Source organism: Natator depressus, chromosome 12 (genome assembly GCF_965152275.1).
Source record: "Natator depressus isolate rNatDep1 chromosome 12, rNatDep2.hap1, whole genome shotgun sequence".
In the NCBI taxonomy this organism is placed as follows: domain Eukaryota; kingdom Metazoa; phylum Chordata; order Testudines; family Cheloniidae; genus Natator; species Natator depressus.
Window position 1 is genome coordinate 11,202,939 of NC_134245.1, and position 22,816 is coordinate 11,225,754.

Genomic DNA, 22,816 nt, shown 5'->3' on the forward strand with positions numbered 1-22,816 from the left:
AGATGCTGAAGAGGAATTTTGTACAAGAGGATTTGCTGAAATGTTGTGAGAGTTGCTGTCTTTCCCAATCTGGTTTCAAATGCAGTCTACAGACTGTAGACTTACTCCTTTTCTGGAGTTGGTTTTGCTAAACAGAAATTAAAAATAATCCAGCAAAATTCAGATCAAAATTTCTCAGCGGGCATGGCTATTACTACAGTTCTTTCCACAGGGCTCCTCAATCCACATCCAAGAAATTCTGACTTATCCACCACAGCAGGATCAACACCTGCTAACAGGATGGGGCATTTCATGCAAACATTTCAGACTACACTATTACTTGCTGGTATATCTTTGTTTATAACAACAATGTTGGAATTAAAGGGATCGGTCAGGTTGATTAGGTACTTACTGGATATCTGCCCAACTGGAATCTTTCCCAAACAGATGTCTCTCTTCATAACTTACACACTTTGTGTATGATTGTACATAGACGGCCGGCTGCTGCTCCCATTGAAGACAATAGAGTTTATAGTTTTGATTACTGATTTCAGTGAGAACAAGATGATCCTCACATGTACATATCCACACACTCACATGAAAGGGATTCAGCCTGTAACTGTGCTCATATATTGCGTACAGAGTAAATGATAGGCTTCTATTATATCTGTCTAGAGCAGTTGTTTTCAACCTTTTTTCATTTGCAAACCCCTAAAAAATTTTGAATGGAGGTGTGGACCCCTTTGGAAATATTAGGCATAGTCTGCAGAGGCATTCACAGAGCACAGGTTGAAAACCACTGGTCTAGAGGGGAGTATGCCCTCTCATCACTCTAATATCTGACCATCTGATGAAATTATGGAATTAGAGTTCTACTGAGTTCTTGTCATGTACTAAAGCACAAAGACAAGCACAACCCCAGAACATGATAGTGAAAATATGTTTTTTTCTAAATTCATATATTATGGATGCAATAAAGTTTTTAGCCTGTTTGTGCAAAGGTTTGTGGGTATTTATTTTCTTTGATGTGGTGGATACATGTCCTTAAGACTGATTCTCAAATAGCAGCGTACTTGATTAGCAGAAGCAGCTGTGGCAGAGGCTGAAAGGCAGTCAGCTACTTGCTCTAACTGGTGTATTTTGTAATTCCAAGGAGTTACTCCTGTGCATTGTGAGATTTCTCTGCCTGGCTTTTACTGTGTAAATATTTACAAACTAAATTATATCCATAGGCCCCAATCCTGCAAACACTTAAGCAGGTGTTTAACTTCAATTTTAATCAATGGGAGTAAAGTTAACGACCCATGATGAAGTTAAGTACAAGCTTAAGTGTTTGTAGGATGTTTCTAAGTCACTTAAAGCCTAAAAAAAAATAATAGATTGGGTTAGATTTTTAAAAGTTCAATTTTCTCTATACTTTAACAATCAGACAACCGTAAATAAATGTACAACTATGCCGTTTCCCATAATGAAAGAGATCAGTTATCATTATACCTACACAACTGTCCATTAAATAAAAGTTATCTGGCACCCATTGACTTTTATCAGAGGGCAAATGTAGTTTCTAATTGAAAACACCTTGAGTAGTCCTATTGGACTAAAGGGCAATCTTTGCACTACAAAAATGATCATAGAACCCCAGAATTTTAGGACTAGAATGGCCCTTGAGAGGTTATCTAGTCCAATCCCCTGCACTCATGACCAGACTAAGTATTATCTAGACCATCCCTGACAGGTGCTTGTCTAACCTGCTCTTAAAAATCTCCAATGATGGAGATTCCACAACCTCCCTGGGCAATTTATTCCAGTGCTTAACCACCCTGACAGTTAGGAGGTTTTTCCTAATGTCCAATTAGACACATAATTCACCAGGAGCCCATTTCCAGCAGCGGTAGCAATAGCTGAAGATGTTGCTAAACAGAGATATAAGGGTTTGCTTATTATTTTAAAACTAGAGCATGGTTAGACAACAGGATGCTAAAGTCATCTGAGTCTTCCACACTACAAACTCCCCAGCTGCTACTACTGGTAGCGAATTGTGCATCCAATTTTAGTCAGAGTAGACACAGTTAATGGAACTACTTACAGTGGTAAATTTCCTCAATTCTCATTTTTGGTGTGTTTCCCTCAGTTTAAAAAGAATTTTTTTCCAGTTTATTTTTGGTAAAGCAGAAAAGAAAAAGAAGAAGAAATAACATATGGCTACACAGAGAAGAAAAACTTAACTATTGTAATCAGGCTGCAAGTAACAGCTACAGAACTGCTCAGTACACTGTGGCAATAACTTAAAAGATTTCCAGAGTGCCTTACGTTTCAGGCATATATCAAGTTGTTCCATGCATACCCATATGTCAAGACAGAATTCTGTTGACTACACTGGGATCACCCTTTGTGGAACAATACTTAAGATCAGGGCCTAAATGTATGATGTTTCCTGGCTACAGTGTTGCACCCATTAAACATCTTTCCCTTATAATATTACAGTATGAAATTTGTATTTATTTTTGTTAGCTGTCCCTGGAGATTTGAATACACACCCACTGGTACACTGATTGAAAAAAAAATAAATCTAGATTTAAGTTGAAGGAAATGCTTCAGAGATCAAACAGCATACCATGTTAAAGCAGCTATATTAATAAATATTTAAGACTTCTACATAGTAGATTCAGTGCAAGTGAAAAAGATCTCTAGACAAACTTAAACCAACAAAATTGCATAGCCAAACACCTTTAGAACTAAGTGAACAAACCAGAGGCCTCATGTCGCTTTAACATTCAGCTGTATGTTGCATTCCACTCCCTCGTTGCTGATAAAGGAATCCTGTAAAACTGAAAGCAGGCAGGTAAAGGCACTTCCTGGAGGCAGAATTAAATAGAGAATGGGAGTTTTCCTCTGATCTCTCTGAAAAACCAATCAGGCAGGGTCAGCCAGGCGTTGATTCTCCCCACGTCCCTCCTACACCTTTTCCAAAGACCCAATGGCTTTGTCTCTTTGGGAGATTGACTTCAGTCACATGGTCCGAATCAAGGGCAGGTAACTTAGGAGAGGAGGAAAAAAAAAAAAAAAAAAAAAAAGCCCAAGCCCAAGCTGGGTTCCTGCCATGATGTCAGAGGGAGAGAAACCCACAGCTTGTTAATTTCACCTCCCAATCAGACCCGGGGAGAAGGAGATCATTGGGAACAGGTAGAGCTGTAAGAAGTTTTCTCCATTTTTGTCTCAGTCCCCCTTCCCCAATAGCGCGCTCTCTTCTCTTGATATTATTACTCCTTGTCCTCTTATTTCCCCTTTGATCACTTGGAAGAAGGGGTGAGTCTCTGTGGGATTTATTTTATTTTCGTTTGTCTCTTTTTTTTTTTTTTTTTTTTTTTTGACCTGTGCTTTTGATTGTAGTTGTTTCCCCCTGTGGTCATGACGGCTTCGCACAGTGACTCTTTGGTGGTGTTGTTTGGGGCAACAGCTGGTGCATATGGGGCTAAACTGGGTTCGGATGAGAGGGAACTAATTCTCTTGGTGTGGCAAGTTGTGGATCTACACAGCAAGAAGGTATGGCTTCAAAGTCTTGATACGAGGTTGTGTTATGTGCGTACGCTGCAAGCGAAGCAGCCCCCCAGCCCTGAGCTGGCCGGGTGCAGGCATTATGGTCAGTATCACTTATCCACCTTAGCTGGGGCTGTTTGTTCATTTCACAAATGCACCAAAAGGGAGGGGGGAGGTTAAGTCTACAAAGACCTTTTGCCTTTTCTTATTCCCCGGCCCCCCAAGATTTTTTTAAATTAGGTTATTTTTCTTTAAACGTTTGTTCTTTTCATGTTAGATTTCTCCTCATTTTTGGAGACTTCCAATCCTCTTTCCGTCTCCCCGCATGCACGCTTGGGACACCAAACGTGCATGCTTTAATGGAAACTATCCCCATAAGGAAAACAGATCCTGAATGGTTTTGTTTTTGTTCGTTTTTCTTACGATCAAGCTATTTTTTAAAATATGTACCTTATTTTAAGCCATTCTAAAGGTAATTTTTTATTTTTAATTACTGTAATGTAGATGAGTCTCAGGCTGCTAGATGTAAAGTTTTGTTTTTTATCCCCTACACACACACACACACACACACAGTTGTCAATTTGGTTGAGCAGAGTCTTCAAATTGTGTAAAGCTATATGATCTTCCCACCAAAATTAACAACTGCTGAACGAACCAATGCTGAGTGGAAAACATGTTCTCCCTATGAAGGCGTAAGAACCCATAGCAAGTACCCAGTGTTGGGAGTCTCCTCTCCTGGGGCAGGAGGGAAGTTACGGAGGCCTTTGATTTGTGAAATAGACAAATGCGTTTTTTGGAAAGTGATACATACCTTTCTGACATTTCTGCTAAGCAATTGAATGCATTGTAATAACGAACTCATTCCATTGCTCCTCACTTTTCTCCCCCACTTACCATGTTTTCAGGTAGGGACATTGCACAAATCCCTGGTGAAAGCAGACAGTTTGGAGCTAAGTGACCAGTGTCGAGAAGTGAGTGGCTTAACACCAGAGGGACTGAGCAAAGCTGAGCCTTTGGACCGAGTTCTCCAACAGGTGAGGACCATCAAGGGCATTTAAGGGTTAACTCTGGGAACAGGATTGAACTGATGCAATAAAGCAAATACACTTGGTTTTGCCTTTCAATTTGAAATCCCTAGCAAACGGTTTCAAAACCAGCCATACCTCAGTCAAGGTATACCCCACAGACAGCTCTTGAGCTATGTGAAATTGGGTTCTTGGAGAAAAATGGGAAGAGCTCAAGTAAATTGTGGCAAAACTTTTGAGTCGGTGTCCTTGTTCTGAGAGTTTTGGCCTATGCTTTTGATTTATTCGAATAGGTCCATGTACAACTTTTACCCTAAAGTTCTCTTCTTCAAGGCTTAACAGGGTGCAGCTGGATAATTAACAAGTCAGAAATTATTAGGGTACTTAACAAAAAATTTTCAGAGAAGTTTGATCAAAGAAATACCATTATAATAAAGATACAGATTCATCAGCTTATCAGTGCTAATATAAGACCTTGTCTTTCTTGTGTTGTGAAGAAAAACAAATTATAATTTTTGTAAAATACCACACAGGCAGTGTGCATGACATCTCTAGAAAGTTGAACTGAATTGTCTTAAATTCATGGATAGTGAAGTGCTTAATTATAGTGAGGTAGAAGTTGAGTTTGGATGTCCAAATGCATAATACAAAATCCCTGCCTTCTGTTTGTAAGCTTGTTTCTGCTATTGTTGCATTTTGCTCCTTGAAACATTCTGCATCACCTTAATTTCAGACAATATGATAACCTGAAAATTCTTATCATCCTTACAGTTTAAAGAGGCAGCTAGTTACTTTAATTTTTAGTGTGTGCGTGTCATATATACACCATGGCTTTTTTCTCTCTTTAAAATGTGATTGCTTAGTAAACTGAACTTGACTGGAAAAATACAATAGTGCATTTTTGTGGAGTTCTGTATATGAAAACTGTCTTTCCACACCTTGCTTGAATCATTGTGGGTGTGTTTTGAAAGAGAAACTTGCTTAGGCAGTAGGACAGGTTCATGTTGTAACTTCTGGTGACACACACATAACTTGGCAGAATAGGAACTAACCTGACTTGATGCTGAATGGTTAACAATTCACTGTACCTGGACTAAATAATTTCTTAAATATAAATACACAACCCTTGTGCATTCAACATCATTTATTTTTCAAAATTAAATGTGGATTACACTGTTTTGTTTTGTTTTTTTTATGTTACACAAGTTTCACAAGAGTCCAGCTGGGAGTGTAAAGTGATTTGTGTAGCTTCAAAATAACTCTGAGAAAATGTAAAGCTGCAGGTTTGAGCTTGTCCCAGATCTTGCACTAAAGGCATCTGGAACAGCTTAGCAAAGTACACCCTGTTTACCTTTATAGTACACACTTTAATTATACTCGATACTTTTATGAGAGATTGTATCTTACTCCCATAAACTGCGCTGTAGGTGGGTCTACTCCAGCATATAAAGAGAAATATTAGCTTTTGTGTATGGGTGTGGAGGAGACTCTCTTGCAAAATATTTTTTTCATTTGGGTGGCATATGTTGGCAATTGAGGAAGAATGTTTTTGTGATTAAAGCATTGGAGTACTTGTGGCACCTTAGAGACTAACCAGAAGTACTCCTTTTCTTTTTGCGAATACAGACTAACACGGCTGTTACTCTGAAACCAAGTATTGGAGTGCAACTGCTGGCTCTGTCACTGTCTTCCTGTGTGACTTTAAGCACTTCACTTAATTTCAGTGCCTCAATTGCCCCACCTGTAAAAAGAGAATGACAGTACGATGACTTCAGATATGTGTTGTGAGGATATAGTCATGTACTATGGTAGCAAAAGTAGAATCTATAGTCCACAATTATAGGAGCCGATCCCTGTGTGTTCTGTTAGGTTCTTACAAATTACTTGATGCCTTCAGGTAAGGTAGAACCCTTATTGCCTGGAATAATTGGGGATTGAGTAGTTCATTAAACTGAACATCTCAAAATTATAGTAAGTATGGTGCATAAATTGCAGTCGGGTGCACTGCATTGCTTTCTTTTTGTCTTTCAAACCACTGAGAAGTGATTTTTTTCAGTGTGTTCAAGGCATCGGAATGTGAAAAGATATCAACTTGCTCTTCATCAACATTTTTGTTTTTCCAACCCCTATCAAGAAAAATGGTTTGTGTAACTGGATGTTCATAAGATTGGTGTTTGTAAAATCGAGGTTCTATTGTATTGTCAATGAATGCAGATTTTAAAAAAAATTTAAAAGCGCATTCTGCTAATCAAAATAATCTAAAAGTGCAATTAGGCAAAGTGGTTATTTTAAAAAAACAAGTTATACCTAGATTTGAGGGCACGTTGTAGAGAACCTGATAGTGCAATTGATCAGTCTACTAAACGTTATTCCCTTCTGGAGACACTATTGCAAACTCTGCAAAGGGAGGGTGAGATCACAAAGCTAGTAGTCTTCATCTGGTCCCTCTGAAGTCCTCCACCCCAACTTATAATGACAGGCATTTATTGCTGAAAAGTGGCCCAGCGCTGCTGTTTCTAGTCAGGAGCATTGGCAGCATTGGGAAAGGGAAGCTTGCACAGTAGCAGCTTGCACTATGAATGAGCCTCATTTGAATGCCCTCAACTCCTACTGGCTTCAATGGGTACACTTCACTTCTTTGGACCAGATCCCAAATGCCCTGCTCGCAGAAATACAATACAATATAATAGTACTGCACATTTATTCACCCACATTTTAAAAAGCACGTTTGATTTTGAATTAGATGCATGGGTGACTATACAACTTGTATTAGCAATATATTTAAAATAGAAATCTTGCTTTTTGGATTGTGACTGAAATAATACTGTTTTTCCAGTTATACTTTTCCAGCATACAAAGCCTACAGAGAGACTGTAGCTTCAGGAAAAAAAAATCTTACACTGCAATGTCTCTTCATAGTTTGAGATTTTTATATAGTGCCTTTCATATACATAACTCCATTCTGAAAAGCTAAAGGTAAATTTAAGTGTCTTACACTTAATTTTCCCTTTGCACAAATCTCAGCCATGTAATCAAGAGTGTCAGTGCTTGTTAATTATACACTGTTCTTGCCTTAGATTCCCAATCTCTACCTATAATGGAGAGAGAGAATTTCCAAACATAAATACATTGTATATTGTAACTTTCAGCCTTGCTTCAGGCATGGAGAAAAACGGATGAATTGCAGGTGGCTGAGCTTTTTCATTGAGCCTGAAAGGATTATTTTTGTTGTTGTTCTGGCAGAATTCAAACAACTGACAGCAGTTCTCCTGCCAGCATTGGCACATGGTCCATTAAAAGCGTGTGTTGTGGGTGAAGTTATATATTACTAAAGGACTAGGCTTTAATAATATAAGGAGATGTCTTTAAATCAAAATTGGGCTTTTTTTTAATATACCTGTTGTGGTGGTAGTGCAGGGAAAACTTTGTATTTGTATGGTCATGAATAAACTAGTTATATTATTCTACAAAGTTTTGTTTTATTATTTTAAAAACAGTATTTGAAGATCAAAGGGAATTTTCAAATAACGAATATTTTTAATGTGCATGATATGATCAATTTACACTGTGTGTCTCTAACTTATTTGTCCTTGCTTGTAGTAACAAACTCCAGTGCCTGTAGACCCAAGGGCTAGATTGCATTCTATGATGCACAGTAGCATTGTGTGTACAAGTACCTTTTTGTCTTAGTGGAGGAAAATCTGTTAGGGATTCCAAAATCCTAAATCTGCACCCTTTTAATCACTTTGCTTTGTGTATTCAGTGAATTCAAAATGGAAATGATTCCAAGACATAACTTTCAAGTGCGACATCCTTACAATCTTGGAAAGCCTATGATCTGCTCCTTACTGGTTCGGATTCATTGTCCTAGCTTCAGAGTTTCCTTTCATATTCAATGCAAGTTTAGTATCAAGTCTCAAACTCTTCTAAAATAATAAATTATCTCAGTAAGTTGAGTGCATATAGAGATTAATTTCCAGGCCATATAAAATCAGACTGATTTTATTTTTAACTAAAAATGTCTTGCACTGTAGGAATCTCTATCTTCCATACTCGAATCATATTGGACAGTCTGACCTAAACTAGTTACTGTTTTAGGCAGCCATATGGTATAGTGAAATTGAACATCTCAAAAGACCAAACAGATTGGAACTCTTCGCACAATACTTCTTATCACAAATTATATGCACTAGATCCAGTGTTGTAAGTGTTTAAAGCAGTCATTGCCTATAAATAAATGTCCCATCAAGTACATTTTGAAATATAATCAGGTTAAAAAATAGCTGTAGCTCTCTTACAAAGAGGAAAGCATCCTAAGTACCTGGTCTAGACATTAAAAGGAAAGTATGGCCAGCTGTGGACTTTTTCTTCCAGTCATTCTCATGCCATATTTCCAACCTCCAAAAGTTCAAAATTCATGAATTGGATGACACGCCACCCCCCTCCCCCCCCCGAAAACAAATCATGAGTGGCTTATGAATCATAACACTTTCTTTAAATAATACATTTTGGAATAATTTTATTTCCTTTCTGGTTTCTGAGCCTTCGAGGTACACTTACTTCATGTTTTCAAGCTTTTCTTTGCAACCAGGAAGGCTAGATGTCTACTCTTGCTTTTAAATGAAAGCTGAGATTCTCATGCAGTGTCCTGATTCCAGCAGCTGGGGCTTTGAGGAAAAACAGCTATTGTGAGAACTGGCGACACTGCAAATATCTTAACTCCTCCACACCCCACCCAAGGCATGACCTAAATCAACTTGATTCACCTTGCTTAATCCTTATTGCTTGTCACGCTGAGAGAGGAAAAAGATGAAGAAAAATTAGTAATTATGGTGGAGAAATGCCTGTGATATGAAGACATTGGGTGGCTTTCATTCCCAGTTACTGATTTCCTTTGAGCAGTAGTCCTAAAGCCTGAGTTTTCAGCGGGAGTTGTGTGCGTGACTCTGTTTGAAAATGTTCCGTACCTGAATCTTGGATGAACGATATGAAATCACCTTTTAGTTGAACTCAAATACTTGCCTGCTGGACTGTCCTAAACTGGCTGGCCTTTCATCATATTATATATTGCAGCAAATAGACCAGGGACAAATTTACTTTGTCTTCTATGGCCTAAAGAACTTGGAATCAAGCAACATGCCAATTTCTTTTTCTCTTACATTGAGCAGAAGTTGAAAATACTAAAGGCTTTGCTTATACTAAGACAATACTAAGTGGCCATGAAAACAAATCGCTCCTTTTACACGTGCATATTTGATTTTTAAATTCTTGTTGATCAAGCAATCGAATCACACGGTTGGTATATTTCACCAAATATCAACCAAGTCAGCGGGAAACAAACTAGTTGGTTGAGCCTTTTAAGGACAAGGGGTGGTAGAACCAGTGGATTCCTGCAGCCTGATTAACCAGCTGGAACTAAACTGAAAGGGAAACTTGTTCTGCACCTTTTCTCCATAGTGCAGTGGTAAAGATTGTTCCCATTTCATTGTTTTCAATTCTTGTGATTTTTATGATGCATCTGGTGATATTTGGTATCTGTGTTAAAGCTTTCATTTTTAAGAAATTAGTTGTTCTAATCCATATGTTCACAGAGGGAAAAACCTGAAAACATGAACTGATTTTTACTGTAAAGCCTCAGAGGCCAGAAGGCAAATAAAAAGAACTCCAAACTACTTATATTGGCAAATCTCTTGATTTTTGGGGATCTGACTCTTGAATGCTTGCTAGTGTCAATGCTGATAAAATCCAAACAGAGACATTGTTGTGGGTTGTCTTTTCCTCCAGGCTTATCTAGCACCCATGCTCCTAGTCTTCATGCCAAAATGGTATCAGCAGTGTTGACAAAATCTAATGCCTACACTTACTTTTTTTTTTTTTTAAAGAGCAGTTGGTATGGTTGAAGGAAAATAGCAGCAGTGTTTAACTACTCTGCAATTATGTGATTGTTCTTCAGCCTTAGTTCTGACAAAGAATAGGAAAAAAATATGGTGGAGCCCCCATCTCAGGTCTTTGCCTATATATGAAGCATATTCTATTATTAAAATTGCAGAATAGTACTACTGCATGTGGGCACATTAGCTCTTTGGAGCAACTGTAAATCCAAGCCCTTCCAGGCTTGTCTTCATTGCAAAGTTAACATGCGTGAGCATTACCTTTAGCTCCACCTCAAGTGCTGCTAGTCCTCCGGTGCCTTCCCACAATCCCCCCCCCATGCCAAGAAAGGACAGACAAGTTCTCCCATGGTTCACTGGGAAACCATTCATAGAGCTACTCATCTTACTGCATTCCAAGAACCATGGAATATGCTCCCAGAAGTCTTAGTGCCACACACAAGTGAAGTGTCAGTGTGGACACAGCAACTTAAGTGTTACTTTGCAGTGTGGCTGGAGGCTAACTCAATAGAAATAAAACCAGTGTAAATAACTCAAGTTAACTCTGCAGCAAAAACTTATCCTTAGATTGACTCCCTGAACTTGTAGCCAACAAAATCTCCAATGCTAAAAATTAGATCTTTATGCTTTTTGCCTGGTTCCAGGCACTTGTTTATATAATGGGATTTCCTATTATTAGCAGTGGAGATGGATGGTTAAAACATAGCTTCCCCAAATCTAGCCGTGATTCTGTTTTTTTGATGCTGTAGGTGGAGTCTGATGGGTTTTTTTTTTCCATTGCTAATCCTCTGTGCTGTCCAAGTTCCTACAGGTTGCATTTGGAACACTTTCTGCTTTACAGTCAGCTAGGCCAGATGACAGCTCATACCTAAGATGGCTTCTTCGAAAGCACCATTGTGTCACATGTCAGGGTGCAGTCTTGGCAAGGTTTATACTCCACAGAGCTTGGGGCACAGTAATATTTTTTGTGAGACTAAAAATCATAATATTTTCATCTGAGCGATTCAGTGCTGAACAAATATTAAGCCTTGTATATCCCCAAGAAGTATATTTAGATCCATTTTACACCTGAGTAAATTGAGAACTGGGTAGCTTATATCACTTTCTTTGGGCTGCATCATGAGTGATGTGCAGACAAGGGAATAACACTCAGTAGTGCTGGCTACCAGTGCTGTCATTCCTTAACCACTGGACCATATTAGTCACTGTTGGTGAGTGTTCATTTTAATCTGGGGAAGGAGAATTTGGACATTCTCGCCTATCTGCTGCTGCTGCCTACTTCTGGTAAAGTTAAACAGTAACTTAAGCCTCTTATCAGATTGGGGTGGAGTAGTAGCTATAAAATAGCAAACCATTGCAACAACCTGTATAGAGTCACCCAAACAATTCATATCTTCACATGGGATAGATCGGGGTGGCCAACCTGAGCCTTAGAAGGAGCCAGAATTTACCAATGTACATTGCCAAAGTGCCACAGTAATATGTCAGCATCCCCCAATTAGTTCCCCCCTGCTCCCAGTGCCTCCCACCCAACAGCAGCCCCGCCAATCAGTGCCTCACCATCAGCTGTTTTGTGGCGTGTAGGAGGCTCTGGGTGGGAGGTGGAGGAACAAGGGCATGGCAGGCTCAGTGGCGGGGGCAGGAAGGGGTGGAGTTGGGGCAGGGCCTGTGGCAGAGCCAGGGGTTGAGCAGTGAGCACCCCCCAGTGCATTGGAAAGTTGGCGTCTGTAGCTTCAGCCCCGGAGTCGGTGCCTACACAAGGAGCCGCATATTAACTTCTGAAGAGCCCCATGTGGCTCCAGAGCCACAGATTGGCCATTCTGGGATAGATTGATGTGCATGGAAGCCAAGTAGCTTTTCACTGGCATATGTCACCAATGTAGTCTGACATGCTCATATTGTGTCAGGCAGAACTTGAGACAATTTTTACTTCCTTTAAAAATAAAATAAAATAAATGACTCCTGGGTGAGGAGCACAGGATCCTAAGGGATTATTTGATTTACTTCCTTTACCTCATTGTAGGTAGTTACACAGTAATGAGTCGTCATGCTATTGCCTGAATACCCCCTTAAATGCTTTTGAAAATTCCATTCATAACTGGCCTGGGTTCGGTAGCAGGCTGAGCAGGGCCTGTGGCTGGGACCCGGCAGGCAGCAGCGTGCCGTTAAAAATCGGCTCATGTGCTGTCTTTGGCACGTGTGCCATAGGTTGCCGAGCCCTGCTCTAGAGCTTCTGTTTTTCACCACTCTCCTAGGATCCAACAATCTGGCTCTTGTGGCAGCTGTCCAGAGGATTGCACAGCTCTCACTGCTGCATGTTGCTCTACTCAGCACTTTTTAAGTGTTGCTAAGCCTCATGCATGTGAACATTGGGTAGCTAACTAAATGAAGACAACACCTTACTCAACATGTTGTGGCACATCTAGGTTAAATAGTCAGTCTAAGAGAAAAGCACAGATGCTGGCTCTGGCTATTGGCAGAGGTAGCAAGGCAGTATTATGGAGAGAGCTATAAAAAGGCTAATTGGAGTCTGGTTTTAGAGTAGCTGCCCTCATAATGCTTGCTTTATGCAAAACTATTACACTTAATACTTCGTATGTTTAGTCTAGGGATAACTCCATTTATTTTTCAAAGACTAATTTTGGTCCTTTGGCCCATATCTTTCATTTTCTTTTTTAAGCTAAAAAACTCCCTTTATAGAAATGAAACCTCTAATTCTCTCTCTATTGCATGCCTGTAATTACATGGAAATTGGTGTGTCTCACGGACAAACTCCTTCCATTCAAAGATTCCAAACTTTAGTGATTTCCTCTATCTATTTTATCAAGTCTGCCATTTCAGGTACAGAGAACAGCAATAAGTTGCTGGGTTTAGTAGTGTGTGGGTAGGAGGTGTGGGTGGGGCTGGTGGTGGCAGCCTATGATATACAGGAGGTGAGACTAGATGATCTGATGGTCTCTTCTGTTCTTAAACTCTGACTCTAATAACACTGCACAGAAGTTTAGGATGAAAAGCATAGAATGCTACATGTTACTGAAATTGCAGAGAGTATTTAGATGGGCAGAATGTAACTGCAAAATGTAACTTTATTAAATTTAAGAGGAACCTTGTGGTTTATTTGAAAAAAGTGCCATGGAATCTTAATGCACATGAATGGGGGAGGAACTTGCTATCTAACATTTATCCTAAATCACATCCTGATCTGGAGGTCTGATTACAAGGAGAGAGTTTTTCGCAACCTACAAATATTTTGATGATCCACAAATGCAGACAAAGTATCTGATGTGTGAATCCCTACTTCTCTGGCAGGAGGAACTCTGCATAGTCTTAATGTGGCATAATTCTGTATGACAATTGTCATGCTGTCTGGAGTGGCTCCTGACTGTGAGTGCATACCTCAGGGCAGACTATCAGAAAACAGGGCAGACACCCCAAGCTGATGATGTGTTGTATAGTTAGATTTCACTAAGCCAGTAACAAATGTGAACTCCTGGATCACGATACCAGTCTTATCATGGAGTCACAGACAGTCCCCTTAGACTCTCCAGTGTATCTTGCCACCCAGACAAACTGGCATTTGTGATAAAAGGTCACTTAAACCAAAAATCACACCTCATTGGGTTGCTCTCAGTCCCAAGAGACCAGTCACTTATCCCAGATCAATTGGCACTCTAGATCTTACACCAAAGATAATGTTGGCAGCTAATTCTATAGTAAACTTACTAAAGGAAGTGAAAAAAGAAAAGGAGTACTTGTGGCACCTTAGAGACTTACAAATTTATTTGAGCATAAGCTTTCGTGAGCTACAATAAATTTGTTAGTCTCTAAGGTGCCACAAGTACTCCTTTTCTTTTTGCGAATACAGACTAACATGGCTGCTACTCTGAAACCTGTCATTATTAAAGGAAGTGAGAGTCATTGAGCGGTTAAAGCACATAAAATATATGTACAGGTGAATCACAGTTTGTCATTCCAAATGATGGCAGTGATGTACTAAACTGCCAGTTTCCCAAAAGTCTTGTCAGGGTACCTGGATTGTCTCTGGATATCTCTGCTTCGCATCTGGTTCACTTCCCTGTAAGAGTCCAAACAGCCCAGAGATCCAGGATCTTTCCTTGAATACATACTAAGAGCTGCTTCTCACAGAAAACAAGCTGGCAGTGTCACTACCCATGTGGGCTTTTCCTTTGATGACAGTGTAAGGAATGCCTTTTGAATCTTTGACTTTCGATCATCTCACATGCTGACCATTTGCTTTGAAATTGGCTCTTTCCTGTTAGAGTTCTTCATCTACATTCTCCAAGGCTTCTTTCTGCTTTGATGGGATATTTCATTACATGGATATAACGTAGTAGCAGACATTTACATTGTGTATAACCTGATACAGATAAATGAAAACAATGCAAGTAGCATCCCTTTAGGTTTCATGAATGTTAAATGTATAAGAATGTATTTGATGTTTAAATATCACTTTGCTCTATACTAAAACACAAGCGAATTGGACTGGGGCTTCAGCATGAGCTTGCACTTGGTCTGCCAGCGTCACAACAGTAAAAACTTGCTGCTACAGTCGGTCATTGGTAGAAGGATTTGGGAAGGAATTACGATTGGAAGGATTAGGGTTTACTAGTAATCAGTTATGAGGGATTTTTGGTCCTGACACATCATCATCCGAGATAAATCTTGACTAAGTGTTTGCTAAACTCGTCTAGTGTTCTTTCTAAAACTCCACAGAAGAATCAGAAATTTCTATCTTCTCCTCCCCATTAAGTCACTGGAAAAATAATAATTTGGGTTTCATAAATGCTATATTTTTGTTGCAAATAGTGGTTGTCTTCCTCCCATATATTCCTGGAAAAGCTTCTTTCCTTACAATTGCTGCTCTGCATAAAGTCCCAGAGTCCTCCATTTCTATTGGGCATGACCAGTTGTTCTTATTTCTTTTATTGCAATTACCTCCTCACTTCAGTACAAAAGGTGGGGACTGGATTGTTTGAAAGCAACTTCATGTATCTATCATTGGCAGACACTGGATTAGAAAGATGCTTGCCTTGGTACCCTCCCTCTGGTAGCCTATTTGCCTCACCTCTATGATACATTTGTCTCCTTGGTTGATGTTCTTGAATCAGGTCCGTACTCTACTCTAGTTTCCTAGGATGATCATTCCACTCTTTTAGCAAATGTCTTGCTTTGTAAAAGAGACACAAGGTGGGTGAGGTAGTCTTTTATTGGTCCAGAAATGGAATAGATGCTTTGCCAAGCTGTGTATCCATGTGCTGCAAACAGACATTAGTAATGAACTAAACAGTATACATAAAATATTGGGAATAGAAGCCTAAATACTTAATATAAGAGCACTTTATAATTTAATAAAAGAACAACAAACAAAATTTCCCCCACTTCAGCTCTTGCAATAGATTTAAAAATAACAAAAGGGTTTTTTTGTTTTTGTTTTTTTTCTTCTCTCCCCTCCAGTCCACCTGTGTAGACTGTGAAGAGCTAATGAGGAAGAGAAGCTGAAGAAATTAGCTTTGTATTTAGTTTGGAAAGTCATGAGATTGGCGGTCATTCTTATCTCTTGTGGGAGTGAGTTCCAGATCCTAAGTCTGGCTCCCATGAAAGTTCTGGATCTTTTGACTAAACACAAACTCTACCACGTGAGCTCAAGGAGAACTTCTGTTAGCTGTCAGTAATATGGGTCTTAATCTTGCATTGGGATAGCCCCAGAGGATGACATGACCAGGCTAAGGCCACGATCCTGTGAAGACTTATGCATGTGCTTAACTTTATTCACTGTAAGCACAGCATCTAAAGTTAAGCACAAGCATAAGACTTTGCAGGAATGGGATCATAATGAGAAATTCCATTACATTGATATTCAGTGTACAACCATATAAAGCTATAATAGAGCAATAGCAATCAAATGTGGAGACCACTGACTAAAGAAACATGGAAAGCAGAGTAGGGAGGCTTTCCTCCTAGTGTAATTCTTGATATGTGTTTCCGGGGCCTAAATATTGGGATTGGTTCTAAAGATTTTGACATTGCAGCATCTTCTGCAGCTGAGGAAAAAACCTTTATTCTTGTTTTTTTGGAAGTCTGACACTTCAGGCATCCTGGGAGAGGAAGTGTTCTGTATTAGATTAGAATAACTCTTGGTTGGGAGGGAGGAGAGTGTTTGTTTGTTTGAGGGTGTGTCATGGGTAGCGGTTGTAAGGACAGGAATCTGAAGGATTGCAGGAAGTAAGACTTTTACCCCATTGTATCAGCTTGAGTGTTATTTCTTATAGCAAATTAGAATTGTTAGAGGATGAACTCTTCCTTACTGAGGAACTTGCGAAAGGCCACCAGGCTTTGAAGGGGGAGGTAGGAAGACTGGGAAAAAGGCAACAGCTGTCAGTGTGTACTTAAATTTATCTATAACAACTGTGAGTAGACCTTACTACATATTTGTAACCATGTGGTAATTGATAGCTGGTCTTTTACATATTCGTGAATTAAATTTTGCCCTTCTCTAGGAACAACAAATGGTGGTGGCTGGTGGGTTGTCCAGTGGTGGCTGGCCATAACAAGTTGGACTGGAGTGGCTGAAGAGGGAAGGTTCTTGTTTGATTCTTGTAGTGTTTGGGATGCTCCTGACTGGTGGGTGGGAGGGAGTTGGGTCTCTGGCTAGTTCAGGGGAACAGTGCTCCAGTTTCCCAAGCTTTAAGCTGGAGCTGTACAGGAAGGCCACCAGTGGAGCTATCCTATAGGGTTGGCAACCAAGGGAACAGAAGCTTGCCCCCTCTTTCCATCCCCTTCTGTATTGAGGAGAGGTACAGTGATGCACATCCCATGTGCTCTCTGGAGGGCTTGGGGGAGGGGCAACACGAGCTCCCAGAGAAGGCAGAACATTTAGCAAGTAAAACCGGCCTTACCATTTTTGTTTCTGAAACTTATTTTGCCCTCTTCCTGTGATACAACCAAGTCCTGTCCTCCAAGATCACACTGCCAAGCCCAGATCTGGGGTGAGGATTCTGGAGAGCGATAGTATGATGATTCTTTGGGATGCATCCAAAACTTAACTGAACGATTTTGTTTTTTAAAAATGTATTGAGCTCAGGGGAAGGGAAATCTGCTGCTGCCATAGCAGAGCCCAACTACTTTCTAACCCTCAGCGAGTTGACACAGGTTAACATTTCCAGTGCTCTTCACAAAGAATAGGGGGGAAATTCTTGTTTTTGTTTTTGTTTTGAAAGCTGAGAGATTCTTTCATGGACCCAAAGGGTGGGTGTGTACCCAGGAGTCCCCTTCTGCTCATGCGTGCTTTAGTTCCTTTGGCAAGATGTAAGGGGCAGTAGAAGGCAGAAGCATGAGAGAATCTCTGAAGATGAAAATATATGGGGGCAGTGTGTGGAGGGGGTTGAAAAGACCCGTCCTTTTTTATCTCCTGATTTTAGAAAAGAATGGGGGGGAGGGAAGGGTAGAGAAATCCTTTTAAAAAACTACTGTTAGAAAAACATACTTGTGTTCTCCCTCATTACAGGTATTGGCTGTCGTCCTCCCAACTGGTTAGGCTTGCACGACAAACAATGAGACAGTGTTGAGTAAACACAGCAGTACCACTATGCATTGCAATCAATAGACCCAGTGCTAAAGATCACATTGCTAATGAAAGTTTGTCCTTGAAACACAGATGTGTGAGGAGAGGGAATACTGAATACCATATCAGCACAGTTGTACTTAGCCCAAGACTTGACTTTAGGGGTATAACAACCAGAATATGTTAACTAGTATGCAGAATTTGGGGACTGTGTTCAGCTTTGTCTTTCCGTCTGAAATAACCTGTTCCGTGAGTACTGCTGATAACGCCAGGAGCCACTGGGAGCAATGAGGCACTATTCTAGTGCTCCTAAAAATAGGTTAAAGGTTGGAAATACGACATAGGTTTTGCAGCTTAAAAAAAAAAAAAGAGAGAGAGAAAATACGTTCCCTGGGAGAGGATAAACAAAGATTTATATTGGGAACACTGACCGTACTTAAGCGTCCCCCCAATAGAAGACTTTGAGGTTCTGGAAGGTGCCCCCCCCCCTTTTTTTCCATTGTCTTATTCTTGACACACTTCTCAGCTCGATGGGTTTTTAGGATTTTCATCAGCTCTTACTTCTCCTCATGCCTTATACCAATGGGGATTTTATCCCTTTTGCAGTGGGTAGCTTGCCTCCTGGTTACTGTTTTTTCCCTACTCGGAGTAGTTTTTGTAGCTAAGGTTTTTGGATTGGTTAACTTTTTTTTTTTTTTTTTTTTTTTAGGCCTTGTTCTTAGAGTGTTGCCACTTTTTAACTATGTCAGAATAGTTAAAGTGGCAAAACTCCCATAGTGAGGGCACAGTATAAAAGTGCTTATGTCCATATAGCTTATTCTGGTAAGACACATTTATACTGATATAACTGCATTTACTGTAAGTTTTTAAGATGGTATAACTATATGGGGGGGGGGGGAAATCACATCGCTTAGGCAATGTCTACACTGGCACTGTCGTTGCTAAAACTTTTGCCACTCAAGGGTGTGAAAACACCCTCCTCCCAATGACAAACGTTTTAGCGGTGAAAAGCACCGGTCTGGACAGCTGTCGGCAGGAGACGCACTCCTGGTGACGAAGCTATCGCTCCTCATTGGAGGTGGTTTTATTTTTCGCTAGGAGAGCTCTCTCCTGGCAATAGAGTGGCCACACAGCGTACCTTACAACAGCATGGCTGCAGTGGCTCAGCCGCACCGTTGTAAGGTGCACAGTGTAGACATAGCCGTAGCAACATAGTTATGCCAGCAAAACTTTCAAAATGCACCCTAATCCTTAGATTTTTAAAGGTGTGGTATTGGGGGATTTCTTTTGTACACTCTTAGACCGTTCAGGTCTCCTCTTAAATAAAGAGGTGACCCGGGACCAGGCTATTGAATGTGGTTCTTAGTTTTGGTTTCTTTGCGTGTGGATAGGTAATTGCATATGAAAGTGGATCAAGCATGAAGTAGTGTCGCCATAAAATGTTACTGTTTCCCATTGCTTTTTATTGGGAACTCATTAAGGGTGTGTGTGTCCCTGTGTAATCTGCATGCATCCTTCAACAGCTAGCAGTGTTCATGCTAGCGGGTAGTATTCAGTAGAGCATGTATCATTATGAAACTGGAGGAAACTTTTAGAACTTTTATGGAGAAGGTCCTTGCAGCCACTGTTTAGGGGCTTCAAATGCACTAACCCAGCCTGCTTCACTTCTCAACCTTAACCATTCTTAAAATATGTTCTTAGGGGCAGAAATATAACCTTATCCACGTTTAAACTTTGGCCCATGAAGGGGAAAGGAATTAGTATTTTGATACTATGTATAGCTCTACAGTGGTGATCTTCCAAATATTCAGTCATGGGAGGCAGAATTATCTTATTCCTCTGGGGTGGGGGAGAGTGGTGAAGAGAGAGAACCCTTTCCTCCATCAACTTCCATGTTAACCAGGAAACTAACCTCACTTTCAGCACATGGTTTTTTACCAGGGTGTGTGGGATTTTTTAATTGTTTTTGGGGGTGAAGGCAAGTCCAGAAAGATATGCACTACATTTTTCTCTTCTTCCCATGCAATCTGCTTCACCCTCACTCCTTTTATGCAAAGTTTATGAGCTTCATTTCAATCCTATGGGGTTACCCTTTCTTAGCATTTACTAGTTTCTGTCCCAACAAAAGCCTTCCATTGTGTGTATCACTGAGGGTACGTCTTCACTGCCTGCCGGATCAGCAGGCAGTGGTCGATCTATCGGGGATCGATTTATCGCGTCTCGTCTAGATGCTATAAATCGATCCCCAAATCGATGCCTGTACACAACTTGGCAGGAGGAGTAAGCGGAGTCGACAGGGGAGCCACCGCGGTCGACTCGCTGCCGTGAGGATGGCCAGGTAAATCGAACTAAGATACTTCAACTGAAGTTGCGTATCTTAGTTCGAACACCCCCCCCCGCCCAGTGTAGCCCAGGCCTAAGACTAGAATACTCAAAACTTCTCTGCAACTTGGTGTTGAGCCTAACTTCTCTAGCAAACTTGTGCAGTAGCTTGTTTAGCTTCCATTACCAGATCCAACAAGAGAGGGAGAGAGAGAGAGAATTTAGTTTGAAGGTGGGTGGGATTTTTTCCCACCTCTCAATAAGCAAATGTTTCAGTAGTTCTCAGTTGCTTCAAATCATGATAGTACAGTAGCAAAACAAGATTAACAATAATGGAACATGGCCCTGTTGTTTTATAAACGCTTGGAATGTGTTTGTCTTACAGAAGTACCACATCAAATGACTTATCTTTGGCCTTTTCCATCTATATTTTTTTCAACATTAGACATTAAAATAACCTGATTGTGGTTTTTTGAATTTTCATTACCATGAAGTTCCGGTGGCCTGAACCATAATTTTGCCTTTTGTGCTTTACTGTGTTACCTGAGCTGGATGGATGCCATAGATGCTTGTAGCTGACAGGCATGAAAATATTCTGGCTCTTGCAAACTTCCACCTAAGAAATAATTAATCAAAATTGGCCATAAATATTCTAGAGGGGCAGGACTCGGGCAGTTTTTTCTCTTAGGTAGTAACTTAAAAGATAGATTGACACTCTTTCCCAGAAAGAATTAAAAGCTAAGCAACCAGCTGCTGTTTACTTTCGAGAACCATATAAAACCTCAAACCCAGTTAAAATGAAGTAAGAAAGGTATACACAATGGAAGCTCCTCTGGTAATCCTGTTGCCTTATGCTGTTTGAGTCACAGTAGATTTACAGCAGCAAGAAAACAATTAGTTCTAATGAGCCATTTTGTATGAACTTCCTATTCTCCCACATTGTGCTACCCTACTTCTCCCCCTTGCCTATCTATACCCAGCAAACTAGTATTAAATTAGCCCCAGCACAGTTCCACTTCTAACTTTACAACACTTTTTCAAATAAGTTTCCCTTCATAATTCTATATTTTTCTACCTTCTGTTGTTAACTGAAAGGATCTGACAAAACTTTATTCTGGGTAATGCCCTTAATAGCTTTTTCCTTGGACTTTGTCCCACCATTGTAAGAGCTACATGTGCTTTTTATTTATTTATTTTTATTTTTCCCAAGACTTCCATGGTTACTCTCTCTCCAGTAGTAAGGCATTGTGATGTCAATCATATCAGTGCCTAAAATGTGGGTTTCTTGGCACCTGAGTATGAGGAGAGGGTGGCAAATTTAAAGAGGAGAAATAATCAATTTTTAAACTGACTTTGAGAAAAATATCCATAAACAGAATTTTTTTAATTTAGGTCCTGAATTTAAAAAACAAACACAACCCAAACAATTCTTCTTCTTTTCACTGAAGAAAATTTGCTGCTGTTTGTTAGAATCTATCACATCAGAGCTCTAAGCCTACTCTAATTTTTATAAGAACAATGTTGAGATGTTTATTATCCCTAATCATATGCCAATTATAAAGAAGGATGAAATGGGTTTTCACAAATAACTGATTCCATGATACGTTAATCCTTTTGTCTTTCATATGAACCCTGGATGTAGATGAAATTGACTTGAAAGAAGAGCAGAAACTCCACTGCACTCTAGTTATTTTACTGGCATTGGAGTGGCAGCAAATGCAAGTGAAGCTGGAACAGTAATAAGAGATAAGATTAATATCTATTAGAAAGTGACATAATATTTTTCAAGGAAGATGATATTTATAATGGCTGGAAACTCAGCACTCAGTTTTGCTTCTATCTGAGATTAGGGTCATATTTTACTCTAGTTAAACTTATAAATTCTGATATCAACCTATTGTATGCATGGTTATGGCTACCATTACTGTATTATCTGAAGCCTCACAGTCTTTAATGTATTTCCCACAACACCTTTGTAAAGTAGAATGGGAATTGAGGCACAGAGCGATTAAATAATTGCCCAAAATTACACAGGAAATCTATGGCAGAACAGATAATTGAACCCTGATCTCCTAGTTCCTAGGCTAGCACCCTAACCCTCTGGACAGTGCTTCCTATATTTCTGTGCAATAGGGCAAAAGCAGGGCATTTCCATATGCAGAATTTCTTTTTTAGCTTTGAGAAGGAAAATCTAATATAAAATTTCATGTGGGAGGGTTTGTTTGACCTGTGTGTTTTCTCCCTATAATTATGTTGTTAACGTGAAGCTTCCCCCTTGTGGAGGACTGTAACCACTAGTATATTTCTTATTGTGCCAGCAAGGCCCAGAGTAGTATCCAGGTACAGTAGCTCTTCTATATTGCCAGAAGCAGAAAGATATTAGCCACAGCTTGGATTACACTTTTTGCACATGGTGATTTCAATACAAGGTCACCATGTACCCTTTGTCAGCCATATAGAATAACAGTTAACAGATGAAC

General features: G+C 39.9%; 1 protein-coding gene across 1 annotated transcript in view; it reads left to right on the forward strand.

Annotated features, from left to right (window-relative positions):
* The first annotated feature begins 2,795 nt into the window (after positions 1–2,795).
* ESRP2 (epithelial splicing regulatory protein 2) overlaps positions 2,796–22,816 on the forward strand; it is a 62,651-nt gene continuing 42,630 nt past the window's right edge. The window contains exons 1-3 of the mRNA XM_074968585.1: positions 2,796–3,162; positions 3,370–3,522; positions 4,422–4,550. Coding sequence (XP_074824686.1) covers positions 3,388–3,522; positions 4,422–4,550 — 264 coding nt within the window. The 5' untranslated portion in view covers positions 2,796–3,162; positions 3,370–3,387. The remainder of the gene's footprint in view (positions 3,163–3,369; positions 3,523–4,421; positions 4,551–22,816) is intronic.